The 24378-nt window shown below is 32.7% G+C and overlaps 1 protein-coding gene and 1 non-coding gene across 2 annotated transcripts in view; one reads left to right on the plus strand and one right to left on the minus strand.

Annotated features, from left to right (window-relative positions):
- Window positions 1–766: 766 nt before the first annotated feature.
- The window catches only part of LOC113398569 (serine/threonine-protein phosphatase 6 regulatory ankyrin repeat subunit C-like), a 50609-nt gene continuing 26997 nt past the window's right edge, over window positions 767–24378 (minus strand). The window contains exons 2-12 of the mRNA XM_026637367.2: window positions 21386–21514; window positions 19583–19681; window positions 18307–18405; window positions 17614–17811; window positions 13720–13917; window positions 13360–13458; window positions 12322–12420; window positions 6634–6768; window positions 3537–3609; window positions 2396–2497; window positions 767–1185 (exon numbers count right to left, since the gene is read on the minus strand). Of these exons, the coding sequence (XP_026493152.1) occupies window positions 2475–2497; window positions 3537–3609; window positions 6634–6768; window positions 12322–12420; window positions 13360–13458; window positions 13720–13917; window positions 17614–17811; window positions 18307–18405; window positions 19583–19681; window positions 21386–21514 (1152 nt within the window). The 3' untranslated portion in view covers window positions 767–1185; window positions 2396–2474. The remainder of the gene's footprint in view (window positions 1186–2395; window positions 2498–3536; window positions 3610–6633; window positions 6769–12321; window positions 12421–13359; window positions 13459–13719; window positions 13918–17613; window positions 17812–18306; window positions 18406–19582; window positions 19682–21385; window positions 21515–24378) is intronic.
- On the plus strand, window positions 12109–12180 carry Trnac-gca (transfer RNA cysteine (anticodon GCA)). The gene has a single exon. It is a non-coding gene; the product is annotated as a tRNA-Cys (tRNA).

Here is a 24378-nt window from a genome sequence, read left to right on the forward strand (position 1 = left end):
TTGGGATAATTTATATAGTTTTCGCAAAGTATACTATATCATTATAAAATACATAAAATTATTTTGGAATTCATTATTGGTCGTCGAAATAAATAGCTCATGTGTATTGGCTTAATTTAATTTATTTACAACTCAATGTGCGGAATTCGTATTTGAAAGTCTAAAAATTCGTTTTCTTTCACAATAATTTTAACAATTTTTATAATAAGTAAATATAGACTGGTATGATCTTATTTAAATATATATATATATGTATCAATAATTCATATGGAATTAAATTCATAATTACTTTAGATCAATGGCAAAATAGATAAGAAGATAGCGTCCCGCTTTCAGAGGTTAAGAGGCAAATTGTGTGTAGGGCTGCCAGGGTAATGAAAAAAAAATCTACATTTTATTAAATCGTACTTTTTTTTATTACACATTCTTGTGTGATTATTTAGGCTCTATTACCTACTGACAACACTAGCCGATTTTCGTTGATATTTTGAGTTTCTATTCATCAGTAGCAAATCACGTAAAATAAATGAATTGCTTTGGATAACAAAATCCATAAAAAGGTGCTCCAATCAACCTAAAATAATTATACACCAGCTCCTGTAGTCAAAGGGAAGAAATATTGTTGTGTTATAAATAAAAACAAGACCTGTTTGTAATGCTCACTTTAACAAAACTAATAGCAAGACGTATGGAATAGGTTATAAACGTTTACCTTTAATTGTTGGGTACCTTTTCATTATTATGAAGAACTTAAATGAGTAAAAGCAAGTAATTTTTATATCTAGGCTTTGAATCATGGTATAATAAAAAATGGAATCGCAATATGTTGACTGTTACAAAAATATCCCCTTTTTTAACCCATTGCAATTTATATAAGTAGATTGTAAAATACCGTCAAATTTAGTAGCACATATTTTAATTATATTGCATATATTTTCGGAATGAAAATAAGTGAAATTAAGAAGTTTTGTCTATAATTATTTGAAGCTAGGGTTTAAAATTTATAAGATCTTCCCACGATGGTGGCGCTGGGTATGGGTCGCTTCGAATCGGGATCGTCTGCTGGTCAGGTGTCTACAGAGCGTCTTCGCGAGCAGTTGACGCAGTCGCACGGCTCCGGCGCACGGTCTGGCGTCGCATGTGCCTGCGACGCGCGGTAGCATAGCTCACGGTATCTCGCACAGCCTGTTTTGGTTTGGATTCATAAAATAGATTTTTTTTAAATTGATTGTGTTTTATTATCATACTAAGTTACTAGTCCCGTATCACTCATAACATTATACACTTATATGTATCTATGTATTTACTATTAGGACATCCGGTATACCCTATTCTTAATTCTATTAAGATGTGACAATAGACAATTATTTCTATATTAATAACTAGTTGACAGTAAAGGTTGAAAAAAGCCTTAAACCAGTGCATATAATATAACTGGTTTATAGATTTCTCTTTTCGTTTGAGCTAGAACGATACTGTGTTTCGGCTTGAAATTATTATCACTATTTTGGAGACACTTGCCGTCTTGAACAACCACTGTCAAACCTCAACTACACGCGATTTAATTTGCGTGCTTTTTGCATTTACTTATCTTTGGATACCTATACTAATAAAATGTGTTTCATATAATCAATGGTTTTTTGTCAAAGGCGGCAAGCAGTAACCTCTCCATACTTTTGCGATTTCCGCAAACAACGTTCTTACTATCGATTTTTTATTTTCGTTCAAATTATATGGGTGCGTGATTTCCGTCAATGTGTGATAGAATTTTGTAGATGTTCGGAGATTATATCGTACTTGTCTTTATACTAATTATATATATTTTTTCTTTTTATCTTTATTATAAGTAGTCGTTTTTTATAAAGATTAAATTCAATGTCAAAATTTTTAAACGAGTAGATACAGTCTTTTTTATAAAACCGCACAAACAATAATATTGATAGCGATGTAATAGAGCAATCCCCTCAGCAGCAGCTGAAAACTGGTATTTCAAGCAAAATTTGTGTATGTGTGAAAGTATTTTTTGTTTTCTTAAGCATGATGAAATTCTTAAAAAAAAACCCAATTATAAAATAAGTTATAACAGCGACCATATGATAACAGTGTGGGCAAATAAAGAAAACTTAACAAATATTATCTAATGTGCATGTTCTTGCTGTCTTTTAAGCAAGAGCCACACAACTAATGCCCGCTGATCATTTTGAACGTAGAAAGGCGCGCCCGTGAAAAAATTATCTATGCCTAATCATTATATATTGTCTACAGCCAGTCGACAATATATAATGATTAGGTAATCAGCCTAGACTACTGTGTCACAATAAAAGATCAAATCTCAACATCTATTACAGAACAATAATTATGACGAGTAGGCACTTAACATGTAAATAGACAATACCTGTAGGCGGTAGAGCTAGGCGTGTGTCTGCTGCGAAGCCTCGCTGCGCAAGTCTATCAAGAAGAGTGGTCGCTGACCATCACCTCTCGCTGTTGCCTTCTCCTTAATTTTTTTTTATTTATAGTAATTTGCAAAGCAAAGAAAGACAATTTAGAGTAATATCTATACATTTACTGATCATAATAGTTAATCAAATGAGAGAGCCGTTTTAAGGAAATAAGAACGAAATCCCTCACTAAGTTTGCATTTTTAAGTAGGTACCTAGTTACATAAATTTTCAAAGGGACCACCTTGGAGGTATATTCTATTTAATAAAATAAGAATCACCAATCGATGCCCTTTCTCAATCGGCGAAGATATCATACGTCACATACTAAAAAAGTCAAAAATCAGCTGAATTGATAACTTTGTTAGGAGGCTAATGTTTTAGGAAGTACTTAATACGAAATATTATTAATAGGAGATAAATATAAATAACAGTATTCATAAACAAGGGACATAGTAAATCTATAAAGGCTATCTAATTTTCTAATCCATTGGAGCTGCATGGTGAACAAGCTACAAATCTTATACCAAAAAAGAGGTATCAAGTAAACAATGGGCTTTACCGGCTATTACATAGTTACTGTTATATAGTTGTTCTAATCACTGAGCCGAGATGGCCCAGTGGTTAGAACGCGTGCATCTTAACCGATGATTTCGGGTTCAAACTCAGGCAGGCACCACTGAATTTTCATGTGTTTAATTTGTGTTTATAATACATCTCGTGCTCGGCGGTGAAGGAAAACATCGTGAGGAAACCTGCATGCGTCTAATATCAACGAAATTCTGCCACATGTGTTTTCCACCAACCCGCATTGGAGCAGCGTGGTGGAACATGCTCCAAACCTTCTCAAAGGGAGAGGAGGCCTTAGCCCAGCAGTGGGATATTTACAGGCTGCTAATGTAATGTAAAAATGTACATAGTTATATTGTCATCTGCCTTTGATTTTTTTTAATCGTAATTTTCATTTTAACGCCTAGTTTTGTTTCCGAAGCCGTTCTTTGTAAATAAACCTATTGCCCAGTACATTTCACTAAGTAGGCTTACTTAATCGTGTACATAGTAAGTACATAAAATTTCGGTATAAAATAATACTACCTTCATTAGCGGCTGGAGAATGGCCGCCGGACTTATCTTCGTGACGTGGGGACGTTGAACCGTCAGAGTGCTCCTGAAAAGATATTCATCCGGTGATTAATAAATTTAGATGGCATTACCTACTTGTCTTGCAAGCATGATGTGAAATCAAACGTAGTGCTGTGTATAGAGTCAGAGTATCCAATAAATAAAGGTTTCCTTATGGTGTTAACTTACCTAAAATGAATGAATACTTTAATAGCAAAGGTAGCACTTAAAAGTTGCTTAAGGTTCAGACGGCTCCACATCGAGCTACTTTGTCACACGTTCTTCGGGTACGTGGCGATGCGCGGCTCTCGTAACAATTCACTGCTTGCTATTTATAATGGACTGTGATGAGGCATCAAGCTTGACAACTTTTGCATTTAAAATATTAAAAATAAAATTTATTCACTACACCATGTTCCCATACGAATCACCTATAGAAAAATATGATTAGTTATATAGAAGCGGGGGACTAGTGAGATGGTATTAAAGTAATCGTTTGTATGCATGATATTATATACAAATAATTTTATATATAAGTACCCACACAATATAAAAGTATAAAGAAGAGCATAATTAAACTCTGATGCCCGTGGTTTTTCTGATATGAAATAAATACAACCAAGGGTATTTAAAATAATTATTATTTAACATTTATATGGACTTGTGCGTGAGTATTAATATTATACCGACATGAATATAAACGATTAATACGTAGGTAGTATTTCAAATTATACTGATATGCATTTAACTAAATTATACTGGGAAATTAAGAACAAGTAACTTGCATTTAATGTTAAAATAGGTCAAAAGCAATTCAGTAGCCTCACTAACTAGTTTAAGCTATTATTTATTGAATTTATTCCCTGAAGGGTTGAGTCGTCGATCGCTTAACGAAGTAACAAATGCAATAACGCCAAGCTTTCACATGCACGGGAAATTGATACTGATGAAGGGAAATTGACGTGGCATGAACACGAAACAAGAACATCGAAGGACCGTCTGCAAGACGCGTGCTAATCACAATAGTGACCAAAATTAACTATTTCATAGTAAATCATTCCAACAATTTAAATACATAGGTCTAGTAATTAAACAAACTTAAATTTTTATACGAATGTCCTGATAGAGAATCAACATAAAAATATGATAATTTTTTTTTTCTATAGTTTGGCTGACGAGCTAAAGGGCCACCTGATCGTAAGTGGCCACCACCTTCCATAGACATTGGTGGTGTAAGATATATGTATGTATCAACTATCCCTTACATTGTCAATGTGCCAACAACCTTGGGTTACGTCCCTTGTGTCTGTAGTTATACTGGCTCAATCACTCTTCAAACAATACATGATTATTGGGTGCTACTTACCCAGATAGGCTTACACAAAGCTCTACCACTGTCTACCACTATCAATATCAGCTTGTCCTCACTTTGTATGCTTGTATAGTAATGATCAATGATTTTATAATAAATAATCAATGTTAATGTGATTATAGGTACTGGGTACATAACCAAAATTCATAGATATGATACATACACGTTTTTTTTAATATGAAAACTTCCCTGAATTATGAATTCCGAGCGGATTTTATCCGAGAATGTTTTGACGATACTGCAATGTATTACACAAACCAATGGCATCGAGTCGGTAAACGAGAGACAGATTTGTTCAATCTCGTTTACAAATACAATTAACTCGTCATTTGCTGTTTGTCCGGCATACGAGCTTGAGGAGGAAATTGGATATAATTGAACCCGATGTAGGCATCGATTTCGTATGGTATATTTAAATATATTTATTCGACATAGAATTACAGTTTCTGTCTGAGAAACATTATCTATTTAATTATGTACCTAATTATAAGGTATTTTACTAAAGAATGTTTCAAGAAAAGTCCATTACTGCTAATTAATTTTAAATAATTAAATATAACGTCAATAGACTTTTTTATTTTTGAAAATCATTTCTAACCGGGCTCTGAGAAACGGTCACGAGGTCGGTTTCAAGTAAAATCAATTTATTAAAAAAGTTGAAAGAAGATAGTCCGAAGACAGTTATGATTTAACGTCCATACTATTAACACGTTACCACCACGAGTATTTTATCGATAACTTAGAATTATATTCTGTGTTTATAAAATGATGTATGTAGTTAGGCGGACGGTCAAAGGGTCCATCTGATGGTAAGTGGTCGACACTTACCATACGATGCCATGAAAATTAGCACAGTATAAAATTTATAACAATCAATGCGCTACCAAACTTGGGAATTGAGATGTCATGTCCCTTGTGCCTGTAGTAATTAGCTCCTCACCCTTCAAACCGTAAACACAACGATACTAACTATTGCTGCTTGGCGGTAGAATATATACTAGGCGTGTTATGGATCTCCGTAACCGTAACTGAAACTATCGGTTATCCAAAAAAAAAACTATCTGAAACGATAAAGAGGAGAGTTATCCGTATCCATATCGATATCCGAATTTGAATGTTCGTAACATCCCTGATATACAAAGATATACCCAGCGGATGGTACCTACCTATAGGGGCTTGCACAAAATCATATCTAATTGCATGTCATAATTGATTGAAACACATGAATTTGATGAAAAACATGGGGCCTTTAGGATACGAAAAAGAATATCAGAATCTAAGACAAAAATGATGGTTAATAGGTTATTAATTATGATCTGAAATTGCTTTTTATGAAAATCTATACTAATATTGTACAGCTGAAGAGTTTATTTGTTTGATTAAAACATTGTGTTGAAAATATAAAAAAGGGTTTACACTTATGCGTGAAATAACGCGGAGCAACTACTTTAAATATACATATGTACGTGAACCTAAATATAAATAATTTTGTATTGTTCTAAGCTAAACTAATTAAAATAATTTTAAGTGAGTAATGTTTAACCCTGCCATAATAAAACGTATTGGTTAATCCAGTATCCACTGTCGTAAGCCAACTGGTTGCACTTGCAATAATAAAATTCTTATCGAGATATACGTGTATATACTATAATATATAAAGAAAACTTTGAATTTATTCGAAATTTAAAATATTCTTACTTGATGATGATCGAGGTTGGTGGTGGCTGTCAACAAATCCAGTATAGCTGAGAAGGAACCTCGGGCCGCTCGTCTAAATCCCTCCGGAGGGGACTCCGCTGCGCCACCCGCCACGCTCAAGGGCGATTGAGACCACTGGAATGATAATATAGAAATAAGAATAATATTAAATAATATATTATACCTTTATATTTACAGCAGAATCGCATTGTTTTTGTTTCAGAATACTTGGTAAGTGGGCTTTACACAATGAGGTATAGATCTGTTCACTCACGAAGGCGCATTATCAAACATAATTTAATTTTTACTTTAGTAATCTTCCACAATGTGTAGTTAACGTTTGAGTTTTAACTCACTGACTATTTTTAGTAATAAATTATTATTATATTAGGCAAAAATATTAACGTTAAATCATCATTGGTACGTCATCTGCTATTACGATTATAACTAGATCAGTGTAGTGTTTAGGTATTATAATTCAAAGAGCCTTTGCTTAATTAAGATCACTTCTTATTTAATTCTATACATACATATAATATAATTGGAGTGTCTGTTTGTAATATTCAAATAACCATTTTTTACTAAATGCATATGTACGAGTATGTAGGCACGGTACATTTACCAAAATAACATTTTTTTTACAATTTTTGTCCGTCCGTCTGTCTGTCTGTCTGTCTGAACGGTTTGAACAATTTTGACGGGACTTTCACTGGCAGATAGCTAATGTAATAAGGAGTAACTTAGTTTACTTTATTATAGAATTATATATAAAATAATAATAAAGTCACGCTGTAATGTCCAAATAATGTCCAGTACGGCGCGCAGATCTCGCGCCGCCGTCACGTCGGGTCCGTCCCACCAACGACATACATAATAACACAAAAGCTGTCTAATACAGAATTAATAAGTTATAGTAAAATCATCGAACTGAATAACATTTTTGTTAAATTCAAACGCACACGAAGTCGCGGGCACAGCTAGTCCTCTATAACACAGGGGCGTAGCATGGTGAAATATGCTTCCTCAACAGGAGAAGCCTTAGCCAACTGTTGAATATGTAGAAGCAGTGAGTCTCTTGCATGTCATATTTAACTTCTACAAAATTTCAGTGTTAACTTGTATGCTGGTATTAATCAATATATATCAATTTACTACTTGTTATGTTTTTTGTAAAGCGCGCTGAAATTAAAAGTCAAATTTGAAAAATATTTCACGATTCATGAGGGAAGAGAGGGGGCGGGGTCTTTAGGTAGGCTATTTTACTTCATGTTTCGGCCGACTGGCTCAGTAGAAACTTTTAATGCGGATGAAACCATGTAGCTGTTATTATACTTATAAATTCGTAATCGTGTATTTGAAACTTTTAAAAAACTCTTTAAAACTTATCTTATTGGGAACTGTTTATTCACCTCAGGCGGTTGTTAAAGTATTAACAGTAAAAGGAGTAGGTTAAACTTATTACAAGTTTGGATAATGATGCTTTGCTGGAAATTCATAAGGAAACTGTTCGTTCACACAAAACTCGTTAACCGTCTTCACTTTGTACGAAGTCGTAGTTCATCGTCGTTTCAACGTCTGACACGACTTTATAACTTATTTGAAAAGTTTGGTCCTCAATAGCCATGAGAAAATGTATTTTTTTTTTATAATTAAAACACTTTAAAAACAAACGCATACGTAAATACTATTTACGTAAGAGTATGTGTATTATGATCTTACACACCCTTTTTTACATTTTATGAGATCTTTGTGTCCTTATATAAATCAATGCTAAAATAGTTTATAGGCGTTATAGCTTTGTGTAAGCTAGTTTTAAAATAATTGTTGCTTCTAATACTTATTTTCATTTAGGTAGTTATTATATTTTACATACGTTTTTCGGTCGGCTGTCTGGTAAAGAAGATCCTTTTATCAATTAATTATTATTTATGATGAGAAAACTCTTACCCCTTTTTAAGAATATAGGGCGATTGGAGGATTGTGTGCCTTCGTGACTTAAATTTAATATAGATGGACAAATGCCGAAAGCTGAAATGTATTTATAATATGGATGAGTTTATGTGTCATAATTACGTTTTAAGAAATACCATGTAATAACATTCATACGGCCAATGAGAATACACATTATGTCAAACTTAAAAAACAATAAGGGTTTTTTTGTAAGAACGGTATGAATGACATTTTGTTCATAATGAATAAATAAGTTTTTTAGTAAGCCATTTCAATCGCAGTCAAACGCGCACAAGTTTCTCACTCATTTGTATTATGCAACAGATGTCGAGTTACCAGGCGAGTAGCGCAGCGCGGGAGTCTTCAATAATTCAACAGCGAGTCTGTGAGCGACGATACTCGGAATCTCGCGGCGGATTATTATTTCATGGTATATTCTGTTTTTCTTTAACCTTTCGCTTCTTTGTTTGGGTATGAATTATTGATGTGTTCAGTAAAATATTGAGAAGGTAAATCGATTACCTTTATTCAATTTCAATTATTTAATTTTATTTATAGTTTATAAATATTATTCAATTAGGAACATTCACATTAGGCGGATAAAATAAATATTTATGATTTAGTTTTTAGTAATTTTTATATTAAAAAAAACAAGCAGACATTATGTGGTATAGGTTTGAGCATTATAGTGATGAACTATTTTCATTTTAAGAAAAATGAAAATGATTCTAAAAAAATTTCGGTTTCGCTACTTCCATTCAAAATTCAATTATGAGTTTTGGTTTATCTACGAACAAAATAAACTATTTCGAATATATCAGATATGAAAAACATTGATGGCATTGTCCTCTAGTAGAACCGGCAACACTGGTTGGGGTCGAAAAACGAAAAAAAAAAAAAATCAAATCAAAATATACTTTACTCAAGTACCCTTATAATAAAATATCACTTTTATCATATAAATAGTCATGTTACAGTATTAAATTTTATTTTACACAGAAACTTAACATAATTTCATATAAAATACCTAATTACTTAATCCATTATCTAAATTTTTATCTTAGATGACGAAATTTAACAATTATGGAATATAGTTAGATTAAATTAATTAGTTAAGAGTTCTTAAAGAACTTCACCGTACAACAAAAAACTTGAAGATTAAAATAGTTTTAACATTATTGTTTTTAACTTCGGTAACTTGGTTCTGGTCTAATATTTTCTTAACTGCTATATAATATACTATAATGTTCTCTTGATTGAATTACGCGGGAGTTATTGTAGCTTAATCCCTTACCCATAATTCGATGGGATGGTAATCTGACACAACCAGAAATAGATTAGACACAGTATGGGGTTTCCGAGTAACACTTCTATTTTTTATTTTTATGTTTTTATTTAATATTTATGCGGACGGGCAATTGGGCCACTTGATGATAAATGGTCACCACCGTCCACAGATGCTGTAAGAAATAATAAGCATTACTTACATTACACCAATGCGCCACCAACCTTGGTAGCTAATATGTTATGTCCCATGTGCCTGCAGTTACACTGACTCATTCATCCTTCAAACCGAAACACAACAACACTAAGTATTGCTGTTTGGCGCAGTGGCGTAGCATGGGGGGGGGGGAGGGTGCGGTCCGCACCGGGCGACTATTTACCGGGGGCGGCGCTGCGGAGGTTTAACTTTTTTTAAAGAAATTAATTTTTTTGCCTCACACGCTTAATAGTTAATTTTCAAAATAAAGTTTCACTTGCTCTCGCCTAAATAAATCAAGTGAGTTCTAACTCGATAAGAAATTAATTGTCAAAAGAAGATAAGAAATTAAAATTATCTGTCAAAAGTGTTACTCGTACTACCAAAATGTCGAAAACCGCCCGTTATTTCGACTTCAAACTCGATAACGATTGCAAAAATAAGGGGGCGGCAAAGTTTGGAGGTAGAATATCTGATAAGTGGGTGGTACCAACCCAGATGGGTTTTCACAATGCCCTACCACCAAGTCAACTGACTTCCTAACTCCTCTACGTGCTACTAAGAATTGTTACAGAGAATTTTAATTATAATTGTCTCACGACGGATTGGAAACTAGGACTTTGGAGACTTACAGGCTGGTTACTAGAGCAAAATGATGTCACATTGGTGGAAAAAACAGAATTAATTAATATTTTATCAATTTGACGTTCATAAGTATATTAAGGATTCAATTTATTCCTTTGTATACAGTAGAAATTGAGTTTTGTTTGGAATATACTCATCAATTTATCACTGTGATTGAATTACAAGGCAAGACGGAACCAAAATAATATTATACTCCACCGTGACATTGTGATAACAATCAGCGTTAACGCAAAACAAAAACCTTTTTAGCGTTCAAAATTGAATATATATTTTGGAGAAAAGCCTTTTACGCGTTTTATTTCAAGGTCGAATTGAGGTTTGTGGAATTAAGGTTAAATTTGAAACGTGACCGGTGACACAAGTAATTGCTATATATAAAGCTAGTTGCCGCCCGCGTCTTCACTCACGTTTTAGAGTTTGGTTGTCAGGTGTTTGGTATGAATAGTCCTACCTTGGAGCTCAAGCTTGCTTCATAACAAATTGCATCAAATTCCTTATTCCATATTTCTGACCTTCAAAAATGACGAATGCCCATAAATTATTTATCCAAAATTACTTTATTTGGTAATAAATTTTCAAAAAAGCTTTAACAACTCGTTCTAACTCATTGAAAGAAGCCTAAAAACCGATCAGATATGACGAATTTCTATAAAAACTTTCGATCCCTATTTAACCCCCTTAGTGCTCAACTACGTTCATCCTGTTAGACCTACCTATTTAGGTGGTTGGTTGTATATCAATCAAATTTCATCAAAAAATCAAAACTAATTAAAAAATAAAAATAAATATATTACGTAGATCATCTACGTAATATATTTTTTACATGACCAACGTCACGTTCTTGCTTACATGACCAACGTCAGGAAAATAAATTAAAAAGTTTAAATTGGATTTCGAATTGCCTTTCCGTAGCTTACCTGACGACATGCTTTGATATCTCTGAATTAATAATTATTACTTGTGTCCGATTTTAACAAAAGAACTTACATCATTATTAGTTAATAATGAGATATTTTCAGTTAACACTTTATTAATGTTCTACTGCGCATTGTCAGAGTAAGATCACAAATTGTTACTTATTTCACAAAAAAACTGCTGTCATACGAATATATATAATGCATAACATTCGTTCGTTTTGTAATGTCTACGATGCAAATATATTGCGATTATTTAAATTAATTTTAAAAATGATATTCTTTTTTTGATCAAGCCGTTGTAAATTGGAAAATGTTTATGTTAACGAATTTAATTCACAGGTTTCATATTCTTTGCACATTATCTATTATCGGTATATTTTTGTTTTGTTTTGCATTCGTGGGTTGCGTTTATGGAGGCTTAACTTCATATGCATGAGTCACGCGGCGGAATAATACAACGTTAACTTCACTCTTCTTTTATATGGGGATATAGCTCAGTGGTAGAGCATTCGACTGCAGATCGAATGGTCCCCGGTTCAAACCCGGGTGTCCCCTTATAAATCTTTACGTTTTGTTTTAAAAATATTTTTTATATGAATATTTACCTGTTATTTAAATATAATCATACAACAGAAGTCAGCTCATCTATCATCAGCCTTTAATATTTTTTTGAAATATATCTTAAATGCATCTTACTTGATCGGTCAAAGCTGGGTCCGCTCCGTGCGCTAAGAGTAGCTCCACAATGTCTGTAGCGTCCGCCGCACACGCCGCGTGGAGCGCTGACGAGCCCACCTACCAAATTAACAGGCGATGTAATGAATGAGCGAACGTCTTCATACAAGAACAACAAATAAAATAAGTGCACGCTAAAAACCACCTACATAAATGTTACTGACAGTCATATTTATTTAAGTAACAGTTTACACGGCATAATCTCTTAGATAAAATTATCTATTAAGATTACCAGTTTTTAGTATACATAAGTGTATTTATATTAAATTCAAGCGAAAAAACCACAACATGTGTAGGTTGCAGGTGTTTAGGGAGACTATTATATTAAAGGCTTATTTAATGAATGTAATTGATGTTGAGGTATTATATCGTCACAAATGTGCAATGGTCAATGGTTCAATGGTCCTACCTCATTTGTTACAGTACCTTCTGAGAGCAACGTTGCAATCTATTTTTTTACGTGCAATAGGCGAAAAAATTGGGACTATAGTGTTCTTGATTCACCAACTGTTCTACATCGCTAAACGCCATTGACTAGGGCGTACATAAGTTTTATTTTTTATTAAAACCACAAACGAACTGACTTCCTATTTTAAAATGGAACTGATATCATAAGTACGACGACCTCCGTGGCCGAGTAGTGTGTACACCGGTTTTCATGGGTGGCGTACCCATGAAAACCGGTGTACACACTACTCTAGATCCCGGGTTCGATTTCCGGCCGAGTCGATGTAGAAAAAGTTCATTAGTTTTCTATATTGTCTTGGGTCTGGGTGTTTGTGGTACCGTCGTTACTTCTGATTTCCATAACACAGGTGCTTTAACTAATTACAATCAGAGTAATGTATGTGATGTTGTCCAATATTTATTATTTATAAGTTTTAAAGGAGTAGAGTTTTGTTATATTATTCAGTTGCTAAGGGACTGAAATTTGAAAGTTATACACAGAGGATGTCGCTCACAACAAGCTAATTAACATATATTTATTAAGCATCTTACGTTATTTTGAAGATGCACGTCGGCCCCAACCGCAAGTAGATGCTCCACGATACCGCGACAACCTTGGGCACATGCCATTTGTAGAGCGGTTACCCCGTTCTAATTTATAAAAATGTATCAGTATTTACAATTACTTTTAAACATATTTGTAATTACATAAATAGCATTTTCAAATGTTGGTTTAATCTGGAGTATATAATATTAATAATACATGTACTTTAAAATCATATTTATTTTTTAAAAGAAAAGAAAATATTGACACCATCTTCGTACAATTTTTAAACTAGGGAGATAGAAGCAATTGAAGTTTATTTTAATAAAGCGATTGAAATATTTTACACCACGCTAGCATAAACTCACATTATCTGTGGCATTTACGTTGCATCCCGTATCAAGGAGAACTCTCACTAGTTCCGTATGCCGATGTACGGCGGCTTGGTGAAGTGGTGTACGCCCAGAATTGTCTTGGGCTTCTCGCGATGCACCTTTAGTTACCAGGAGAGTAGCAGTGCTGCAGTGACCACCTTCGCAGGCGACATGAAGAGCAGTTCGTCCTACCTGTTTATTTTTTATATAAATACGTCTTCATTTTATACTTATATACATTTACCCTTCACTTTATAATAATTCGCAACATTAAAAAAATATTTTATATTTTTTATTTAAATATTTTTTGAAAACAGTTTAATTAAAACTTTGCTTATTTAATAAAGTCACTATTATTTAAACAACAAGCAATTTCCAAGTAAAGATCAATTCAATAAATAAGCACTTAAAACCATGAATAGGTGGCTCAGAATATATTTTAGCGTTCTGTTCTGAAATCGACAGATACAATATGCAATGGGAGAAAGCCAGCCGCCATGTTTATTGGAAAACTGTTATAGCAAGTTACGTTCGTTTTAATCCGACTGTAGCCTGACTTATGCTTACCTGGTAGAAATAGTTTTTGTTTTCTAGTTAAACTAGTATAAATATTTAATAATATACAAATAAAACCTTTGCCTTTGCATTAAATAACAGAATCAGGGTAAATTTATCTTGAAATATATTTAAATAATACGTACTTTAAAGTTGGAGATGGTTATTAGTTAAATAAATCTATCCATTATATTGTATAAAGTAATAAATATTGTATTATTATAACAAAATGGTCACATATACACCCTGTAAAAATAAATTGTCATTGAAAGGAAGAAACACAAAAATATAGGTAAGGTTATATTTGTGTGATATAAAAATATATATATTTATATAATCAGAGTTTGTTTGTTGTGTAATGTCTTCGAGGTCTTGTTAGCAATTTGCCCAAAGCTATTTACTTGTTTATTTGTTACTTCTTCATCTTAACATTGTAAAAACAAATATCTGGGTACTCATTATCCGTGTTTTTATTGATACAGCTCGATTGACATTCTGCATCTCATTACGTTTTTAGCCGTTTTCAAAAAAGGAGGAGTTTCTCAATTTCGATGTTTATCTATATTTTTATGTATGGTAGTTCGTGCATAACGTCCGTCGTTTAAAGACCAATTTGAAAAAATATTATTTATTCGTAAGACGTTTGTTCCGAAATTGTCCCCATTTTCATTTTCTCTTCAATGAATGCTAACAAATCAAATGCGATTGCCGCTATATTATTGATGGAATCGTAGGTATAAAAGTTGGGTATTTTTTTTGTTAAACAAAAATAATAATGTTCAGAAATCAAAGGACTGACGTGCTGCTTAAATTTTATGTCTCAATCATTAATCGGACACGCAATTTGAATTGCTTTAAATATTTGACGTACCGACAGACGGAGATAACAATTTTTTTGATCTTTTTTACACGCCAACATTGTATGTGATAATTCGTTTTTAGACTGTTTTTTTTAAAATATTATATGGGTTAGCATATGACTCCACTGCACCTGATGTTAAGTAGTAATGGAGGCCAAATGTGAATTTGGCTAATACAGTCAGGAAGAATGTCGCCCTCGTCATGCCATCCATAAAATGCATCTTCACGCCTCTTTGAAGGAACGTAGGTTACATGAGGACGTTTTTTGGTGGTACCACAAAGAATAGAGTTGCCAAATTTCTTCGTGCGTGATGGAATTGATGTCACAGTTAGGCGGCGTCATCGAGAACCAGCACGCATTGACTTGTAAAGGAAAGGGAAAGTAAGAATTAGAAAGAATAATTCCTCAAACACTAACAGTGATACAGTCGATAGAAAGCGCCGCTATCTCATGGCGCAATTGTAAAGGTTCGAGGGTATTTGAGACTATAAGCGGTCGCAAATAATGCGAACCGCACGTCGCTGCAACCGATTCAAGGCCTCCATTAAGTACTTAGCGGATCCATACCAAAAGTACGAACAAAATTCAACGCAAGACCGCACCTGCGTTTTGTACAACAGAAGCAGTTGTTGTGGAGTGAAAAAATGCCACATCTCGTTCAGGAGTTTCCGTGAGGCTGTTTTCATAATAGGCTCAATCAAAGGCGAACTTAATCCAACGGATAATCCCTTGAATGGAACAGGACAAAATGGTTTTCGATTTTTTTTTCAATATATTGATATATGATTATTATGTAAATGCTAAGCAAGTTTGAACAATTCGTTTCCTATAAAGCCTTTGGCATTATACAGAATATCGGTATATTATAAGAGATATCAAACTAGGATTCACGTGTCAATTAAAAATGCTTCAATGAATCCTATGGAATTAAATATCTGAAATAAAATAAGCGAACAAAATTATAATCTAATAGAAAAAAAACACAGTGTAGGCATTACTCACATTCTTCTTACTAAACTTTTAAATTTGGATGTAGCAAAATTCTAAAATGATAAACTTTTCTGAAAATGTATCCATCAATAAATTAGGATATGGAAAATTGGATAATTACTATTTATTAATATTATTTAAACCCCTGGTCGGGGCGATTGAAAGTAATTGTGCTGGAAGTTGGAGGTGTGTCCCGTGCCTAGGAAACCGCGAAAAACCGTTGGTCTTGCGTCTGCACTTTTTCAAGTTGATCCGTTTCCCCGTCCCATTGGATCATAAGAGTGAGGGAATAGACAGTGCCCCTGTATTTGCGCACACACTTGTGCACTGTAGGTGGCTATAGAAAACCGGTCTGGAACATCATCATCATTCTATGAATACTAGGAACAATCATAGCGGCTACAATTGATAGAAAAACCGGTGCTTTGATTTTGACTCTTAGCCGTTGTTATTGTAAGTGAAACTGACAAGTGATAATACATCTTCGTCGCCTCCATCAATGTGTCTGCGATCCCACACATGTAACTTAAGAAATATATTAAAACGTAACTCGTGTGAGTATTTTTTATGGTATAGGTAGACGGACGATCAAATGGGTCACCTGTTAGTAAGTGGTCACCACAGCCCATAGACAATGGCGCTGTAAAAAATATTAACCGTTTTTTACATCGCCACATAGACGGGTTTGCACAAAGCCCTACCACCAATAATTGTGTGTTATGATACAATCCTAGCTTGTTTTTCATTTGACTTGACAGTTTTTACATAAAAAGTAGAACATTTTTATAATATTCAAGTAATTTGATATTTGACCTGCAGCGATGAAGATGTTCAGTACCTACTCAATTCGCCCGAGGCGCGCCAACTTTTATAAAACTATTGTTTATAGTCTTAATTGAAAAACAAATGATTCTTTTCATGACTTACTTAATTGAAAAAATAATGCAAAAGAAAATATATTCAGAATATATTTTACAATTGAATAAAAACAGAAATGTTGAATATCATATTTAAATAATAAAGAACTTACGTACGGTTTAAATTTTCTTCTTAATATCACAATAGGCTTGCTTCATCCTATTTATTTGGGATCATTTTTTTGACATCACATGGATGGTTGGGACATTTAAATGTCTGACTGATGGGATACAATTATAATAAACTAATTTAAGCTCACGAAACTCAAGAAGTGAGATGGGGAGGTTCTAATGGCTGAAAGCAATTTAAATTTAATTATAAAGTATTCAAACAATATAATATTTTAGTGCTAAGATATTTTACGTTAGATAGAAGTACCCCATAGTTCTGATAAAATAAAATAGAGCCTACACAATTTTCTTTTCGTGCTTATCTTAAAAGCCGACTAAAGGTATTAGTGATGTTCTATGTTACAAACAATTCTCCTTAATAAACATGCATTGGCCTAAAAACAAAACTATACAAATGACAAGTTTTAAATGAGTAACATGAAACAAATTAACCTTATTCACGGCGTCTATGTAGGCTCCTTTCTCCAGCAATAGTTCAACGACGGCAGTGTAGCCAGCGCGTGCTGCGAGAGCAAGAGGTGCGTCTCCCGCCATGTCGCATCCTTGTATCTTAGCGCCGAGGGCTATTCCGTAAGCTGCTACTTCCTTGGATCCACGAGCACACGCGCATTGAAGAATGTCATTGTTTTTCTATTTTTAAAACATATTGTGATTTTAACATAATATTTTTAAAGTACTTATAGTAATTTTAATATTAGTATTATAATAAATAAATCTATATTTTTAGCATAAATTTAAACCAACTATCCAGGCCATCGCTAGTATCTAAGTTATTATTCGTAAAATAAATTATTTCAAAATTTTAAATGAATATAGTGTAAATTTCAATGTTAAGTAAGAACTTAATATTAACTACATACGCTATCAAAATGCCATAAAACGAAGCAGTAAATAATTAATGAAGCGCGACGTATTCGTCATACTCATAAAATAAAATAAAGAGTTGTACTCAAAATGTTGCTCAACTAATATTTTTTACTACTCGTTTCATTATTATCGTTGTACGGAAATCTTTCATGAAAACCAATAAAAGTGTTGGTCACCAGGATACATGTAAAAAAGGTTGGTTGTGTCTGTTAATAAATCTTTAGAATTTATTTTATTCAAAGTACTGGGACAGCATACCTTGTTAGTAGCTGCAAGACAAGCGCCTGCTTTGACGAGAGTTTGTACAGCGTTAAGATGTCCGTGCCATGCTGCCATTAACAGTGGTCTCATTCCAAACTGGGTGAAAAGAAAAAAAAAACACCACATCATTCTTGTTAATGATGAAAAATAAAAGTAAAAAATATTGGTTCAATAATAAAATATACTCGCGATAGTAGTCACTGTTAGTTTGATTATAACTTAACGGCGTTATCAAATAATTCTCATAACTCAATAAGCTTCAATATACGCATTACATTGATAAATATGCGTAGTATATTTTAATTTCACTTTAAGTCTCTGGTTATGAGAGCTGAGATGACGCAGTGCTTGGGATGAATGTATCTTAGCCGATGATTGCGGATTAAAAACCAGACAAGCATCACAGAATTTTCATGTGCTTAATTTGTGTTTGTAATTAATCTCGTGCTCGGTGATATAAAAAAGCATCGCGAGGAAACCTGCAAGTGTATAATTTCAAATAAATTCTGCCACATATGTATCCACCGACCTGCAAAGGAGAAGCATCGTGGAATAGCTTAACTTAACATTCCCTTCAAAGGGAGAAGAGGCCTTAGCCCAGTAGTGGGACATTTGAAGGCTGTTACTTTTTTAATAAAATATACGTAGTATGTTGTTTGGAAAATAATTTGGTTCTTTCCCAATAATTCTTAATTATATTTTTTCACAGCCAACGTCTCATAGATATAGTAAGGATTAGAATAAAAACGATTGATTCTACGCAGAAAATTTTGATTAAATCAAAAGCAGAATTTTCCTCAAATTTTACTTTGTTACTAATATTTGTTCACTATAAGATAAATGTATTTAATTTTTATAAAAGAAAAAAAAAATGACTTCCTAAAGATATATCAGCCTTATTAAACATAAAAATAAAAAAGACAGTTTAATATATTTGTATAAGATTATAATCTCACGAGACTATAATGTGACGTAACTTTCAAGGGATCGTGAACCGTATCATACTGCTTACTAATTTAACCCATCATTATTCCATAGATTATAATTTATCGACATTAATTTTAATTAAAGTTAAACCGAGAGACTATTGTATTAAAAATTTTATACGGTCTATGGTAAGTTGAATCGTCGTTCATATTCTTACGATAGTTTCCAATCTCGCGAGATAGATTATATCTTAACGGTGTTTACAATATAACAGTGATATATTAATATATGTGTACATAAATACCAGTAAATCAACATTTGATTTATGTATTGATGTGAGTGTTACCTTGTCTACAGCTTCAATGTCGCATTTTGCTTCTATAAGTAAGTTTATTATTTCAGTGTTGCCTCTGCTCGCTGCCCAGTGAATTGGCGCTCGGCCGTACTATGAAAAAAAAAATCATACACAAAATTATTAATATTCATGAAACGAGTTGAAATAAATACAATGTAAGAAAAAAGAGAAAATGTTTAGCTTCATAAAAAATTAACCGCCTTCGAATGTGTATGATTAAAAAAATAGAACTATGTTTTGAATGAATAATATTGTTGCTATAGTATGATTCATTAATATTTTTATGTCTTTCTTGTTGTTAATTAAAAGACTACGTGGGAAATATATCAATTTTAAAATGTTTTATATTTACCAAGTTTATACATAGATTATGAACTCGCGTTTGCTACTTCGTTTTTGAAGAAGCGGTTCCTGGAATATATAAACCTATATGTGGTCTGCGGCTTCGCTCGCGTTTTATTATTTGGTCGTCAGGTGTTAGGGTAAAGTAGATTATGTCTTTTCTTCGTGTTGAAACTTGCTTTATACTAAATTTCATTAAATTCGTGAGGTTTGGCCGTGAAGGAGCAACAGATAAGCCGACAGAGTTTTTTTTTTATTTATATGATAGGTGGCAAACGAGCTGGAGGATCACCTGATGAAAAGTGACTACCACCGCCCATGGACATCTGCAACACCTTGCTTGCAGATGCGTTGCCGGCATTTAAGGAAGGAGTACGCTCTTTTCTTGAAGATTCCCAAGTCGTATCGGTTCGGAAAAACCGCCGGCGAAAGTTAATAGATAAATGAATAATATGTATGGACAAATTTCCGGAGAAAGTTCGTTAATTCGTTTTAATTAACTAAATATTTTAAGTTCTATATAAAAAAGAAAATTCTCACGAGAAAAATTTAAAGGAATTGACATCTGCTACAAGAACTTTAACTTTTGAATGAATTTTTACGTCTCAACGTCTTTAAAATGTTACGGTTCAACGAATATGCAGTCTATCGTTTTAAAATAAAAAGGTCTTTCTACGGAAGTCGAGAATACATAGATGTAGCTTATTATCAAATCAATTACGCTCAATTTTTCAAACAGTTTCATTGGAAATAATATTTCAATTGGATTGTATATATTTTGTATAATATAATGTTTTGAAATTGTTATGAAATGTTTTGTTAAGATACGAAGAAAGGTAACAGATAATTTGACAGTAGACACAATAATTTTCTTGTTATGTAAAGGTTGATATTTTAGCAATTTTTCCCTCAAAAGACAAAACAGTTCTGTGCTTTTTTCCTGTTTATCAAACAATTTTCTTTTGTTCTGGTAGACATTGATGAACGTTAGCTTTATCACTGAAAATATTTTGTAATAAAAGTAGGAAAATTTCCTCAAAATTTTCAAAAATATCGACTGAGCGAACACTGATCTAGTTTTTATTTGGCAATTGTTTGATCAAAAGATTTTTTCGAACACTTCAAATTATTTTGGCGCTCCTTTAATTTCCGCCAGGGATAGCTAACCCTTGACAGGTTCGTAGTAAGTACGTTGTTATACCTTAAGTTTTCTGTACAATCCGTTTCGTTTCAGTACAATTCATTTGTATAATGCATAAACCAAACGACAAAACAACATCGCTTTCCAAGTTGTATTACTTTATAATATTAACAAAAAAAAAAAAAGTTATCGTACTCGTATCGTTTTATTATAATGTTTTTTTTTAAATGCAAATGCATTAAGTCCGTATTGAAACTTTTTCCTTGCCTGAAATGTCAAAACTGTAATATAGGTACATATTATAGTGTTACATTGTTCCTGCAATTGACATTTGTGGGTCTTCGTAAAGCCTCCCTGACTGCTTCTGGTTCATTCTTGATCACGGCCTCGTGTAAAAGAAGATCGTTCTGTTGAACTCGGGACCTGTCTTCGGACATCATCTATAACAAATATAATTGCAATTAGTAGAAAATAATCTCCGTCAAGAAACCAAACAAACTGCTTGATTTCATATAAACAAATTGTTAGGAATATATTATATTATTAAATAGTAGTAAAATTGTCTATGTATAAATCTCATTGTCTCTGATTATCATATATGTGTTCATAATTCACTTCATTTACATTTACTATTGCTATACTTGTTTCATTTGGGAAGCCTAATATCATATGAGACAGTCACTATTGTGGCTGTGGAATTGTTCGGAGAAGTTTAACAACTGATAAAATCTGACGCGTGGAAATATTAAGTTTTTGTTATCATTTATTTTGATTATACCATCAAAATAAAAACAGGCAAATTTTTAGAGGCAAGTTATAATAAAGTAATAAAAAAGTGTGTATGTGCAATTCACACACGTTAAATTTATTTATTTGTGTTTCTTTGTCGTTCATTGTCGAATTTATGTCTCATCGACTTCATTTCAAAAAAGTATCAAAAATACGAGACAGTATGTTATGAAGTGGCATCATAATGTCTAAATACTCAAATCGAAAATGAAAGCAAGTAACAAAGGTCATTTTATTATCAGGTAGTTATTAATAATTAGAGCTATGATCAGTTTGTTTTAGTTCTCTATGTCGTGACCAAAAACTAGCTTCATTTAGTCAAATATATAGTCATAGATAGATGTGTCATTCGTGATTGCAATTAAATTGTTTGACTAAATTCCAAATTCAAAAAAAGCTAAGGACGTCGTTGAAGAAATCCAAGTTGTTATTATGAAATATTATTCACTAGCAGTCAAAAATCGTGAAAGGTATATTCTCTACTCTCGAACAAGAGAAATTAATTGTATTTTAAAAAATGAATTTGATTTATTGTTTAAAAACAGGTTTTCTCGACTTAAATTAAATTTGTTACAATTTTATATATGATTACAAGTCATCTATTGTATGACATAATATAAACTTCGATCACTAATAAAAACAGTATCTTAATGTTCCTAAAAGAAAATTAAATTATTTTTAGGCTTCTATATATCAGACACATCTTAAATTTTGAGCTAAGCTCGATTTGAAGCACATCATTTCTATAATTAGTAGCCAATGGCAGACTAGCCAGATAATAATAGAAGTAGCACTCGGTCTCGGAAATGAAAAGGCGCTGCGCCTTGAAAAAAATCTAAAATTTCCGTCTAATATAATTATGTGTACGATTGCCTTCTTCGTCTTGTGGAAGCACAAATCTCGAGGTCCTGGGTTCATACTTCAGGCCGATAAAAAGTTATTTGGTTTTTCAATCAAAAAATTCTCAGTAACAGTCCGGAGACTGGAAGTTAACAGTGTTTACACTCCTTTGCCTCGGATGGCGCTTAAAGCCGTTGATAATTCGCCTGTACGCTTTACGGTCCAATCGGATTTGCCGTCCAATCGGATTATAAGAGTCAGATAAGAGGGTTAGGAAGTGTAACCTGTGTTTTCACACAGAGTTGTGCTCTATTACACATAAGTACTGCTAGACTATTTTATTTTAGTAATTTTCATAGTCTTATGTCATATGGCATGTTGTTATGGGGCTATGCAGCAGATATAGAAATAGTATTTATTCTCCATAAAATATCTATTCGAACTATTTACAATATTAGTTCTAGGACATAATTACGCGAAAAATTTAAAGAAATAGGTGTATTAGCGACTGCTATTTATGATAATATAATGTTTATACAGAAGAATATACAAAAATATAAATACAAGAAATAAGAATAAACTTGTAACTCTTACTTTCCGTTTGAATACGGTACAGAGAACGTTTTTGAGCAATGTTATACGCATATATAATGAGATACCGGAAAATATCAGATTATCACTTAAAAAATTTTAAAAATGTTTTACGACTAAATTAATCAACAAATCTTAGTATTCATTAAAATAATTTTTTTTTAGAAAAAAAAACGCGTTTTTTTATGTTTAGGTTCTATCACAGGACTGATTCTTTGATTGAACAGCCCTGGCTGTTGTTTACAATTCGTGTTCAATAAAATTGTTTCTTTTAAAAGAGTCGCATAGTAGATGCGAGTTTCTTGCCGTTTCATCTGGCCGGATGCTGCTTTCCGAAACGGTCGTAGTGTTTAAATATTGACGATTCAAAAACGCTTCATTGTGAAGTTTATTCGAATAAAATAGTAGTAGCTGTAATTGGTCTTTTTGACCAATGAATTCAGGCTTTTAATTGACTGCGATGGTACCTTTAAATTAATCTAATATGGCATCTACTTACCCTACTTGCTTTGCCCATTAACGTTACTTTGATAAATTATATAACTTTTTTCGAAACTTAAACTTTAGGTCAAATAAAAAAATCATATTTTATAAACAAACTGCTCCTGCTCTCAATCTTTCAACGTCTTCAATCAATCAACATTTGGTTCCAAAGCTTATTTGGCAAAGAAAAGGTACTTGAGAGATTTGCCTTGCAATATTATCGAAACTTTGTACAGTTAGTTTTTTTATTAATAAAATTTAAAATATAGTTTTAATATTGTTAGTAAAAATAAATGTACACTATTATAATTAAATTAAAAAAAAATTACGACGTTTTGTCAAATTATTTTGTTGTAAAATTCATAAGTTAACAGCCACGCTTTGTACGTAACGTCTGGGTGAGACGCCTTTGATTCAAAAATTTTAATAATATATAAAGCATAATTTTTTTTTAAATTTATACTATATTGATCGTGCTTTAACGTCTTTAACATTGTGATGTTGTTAAAAAAATGATAAAAAAATAAACAATAAAAAATCGACTAAAATAATTAACATTAGTATGATAACAATCCTTGCACTTCAAAAAGCGTAAAACTTA

This window comes from Vanessa tameamea, chromosome 14, assembly GCF_037043105.1.
Source record: "Vanessa tameamea isolate UH-Manoa-2023 chromosome 14, ilVanTame1 primary haplotype, whole genome shotgun sequence".
Lineage (NCBI taxonomy): Eukaryota > Metazoa > Arthropoda > Insecta > Lepidoptera > Nymphalidae > Vanessa > Vanessa tameamea.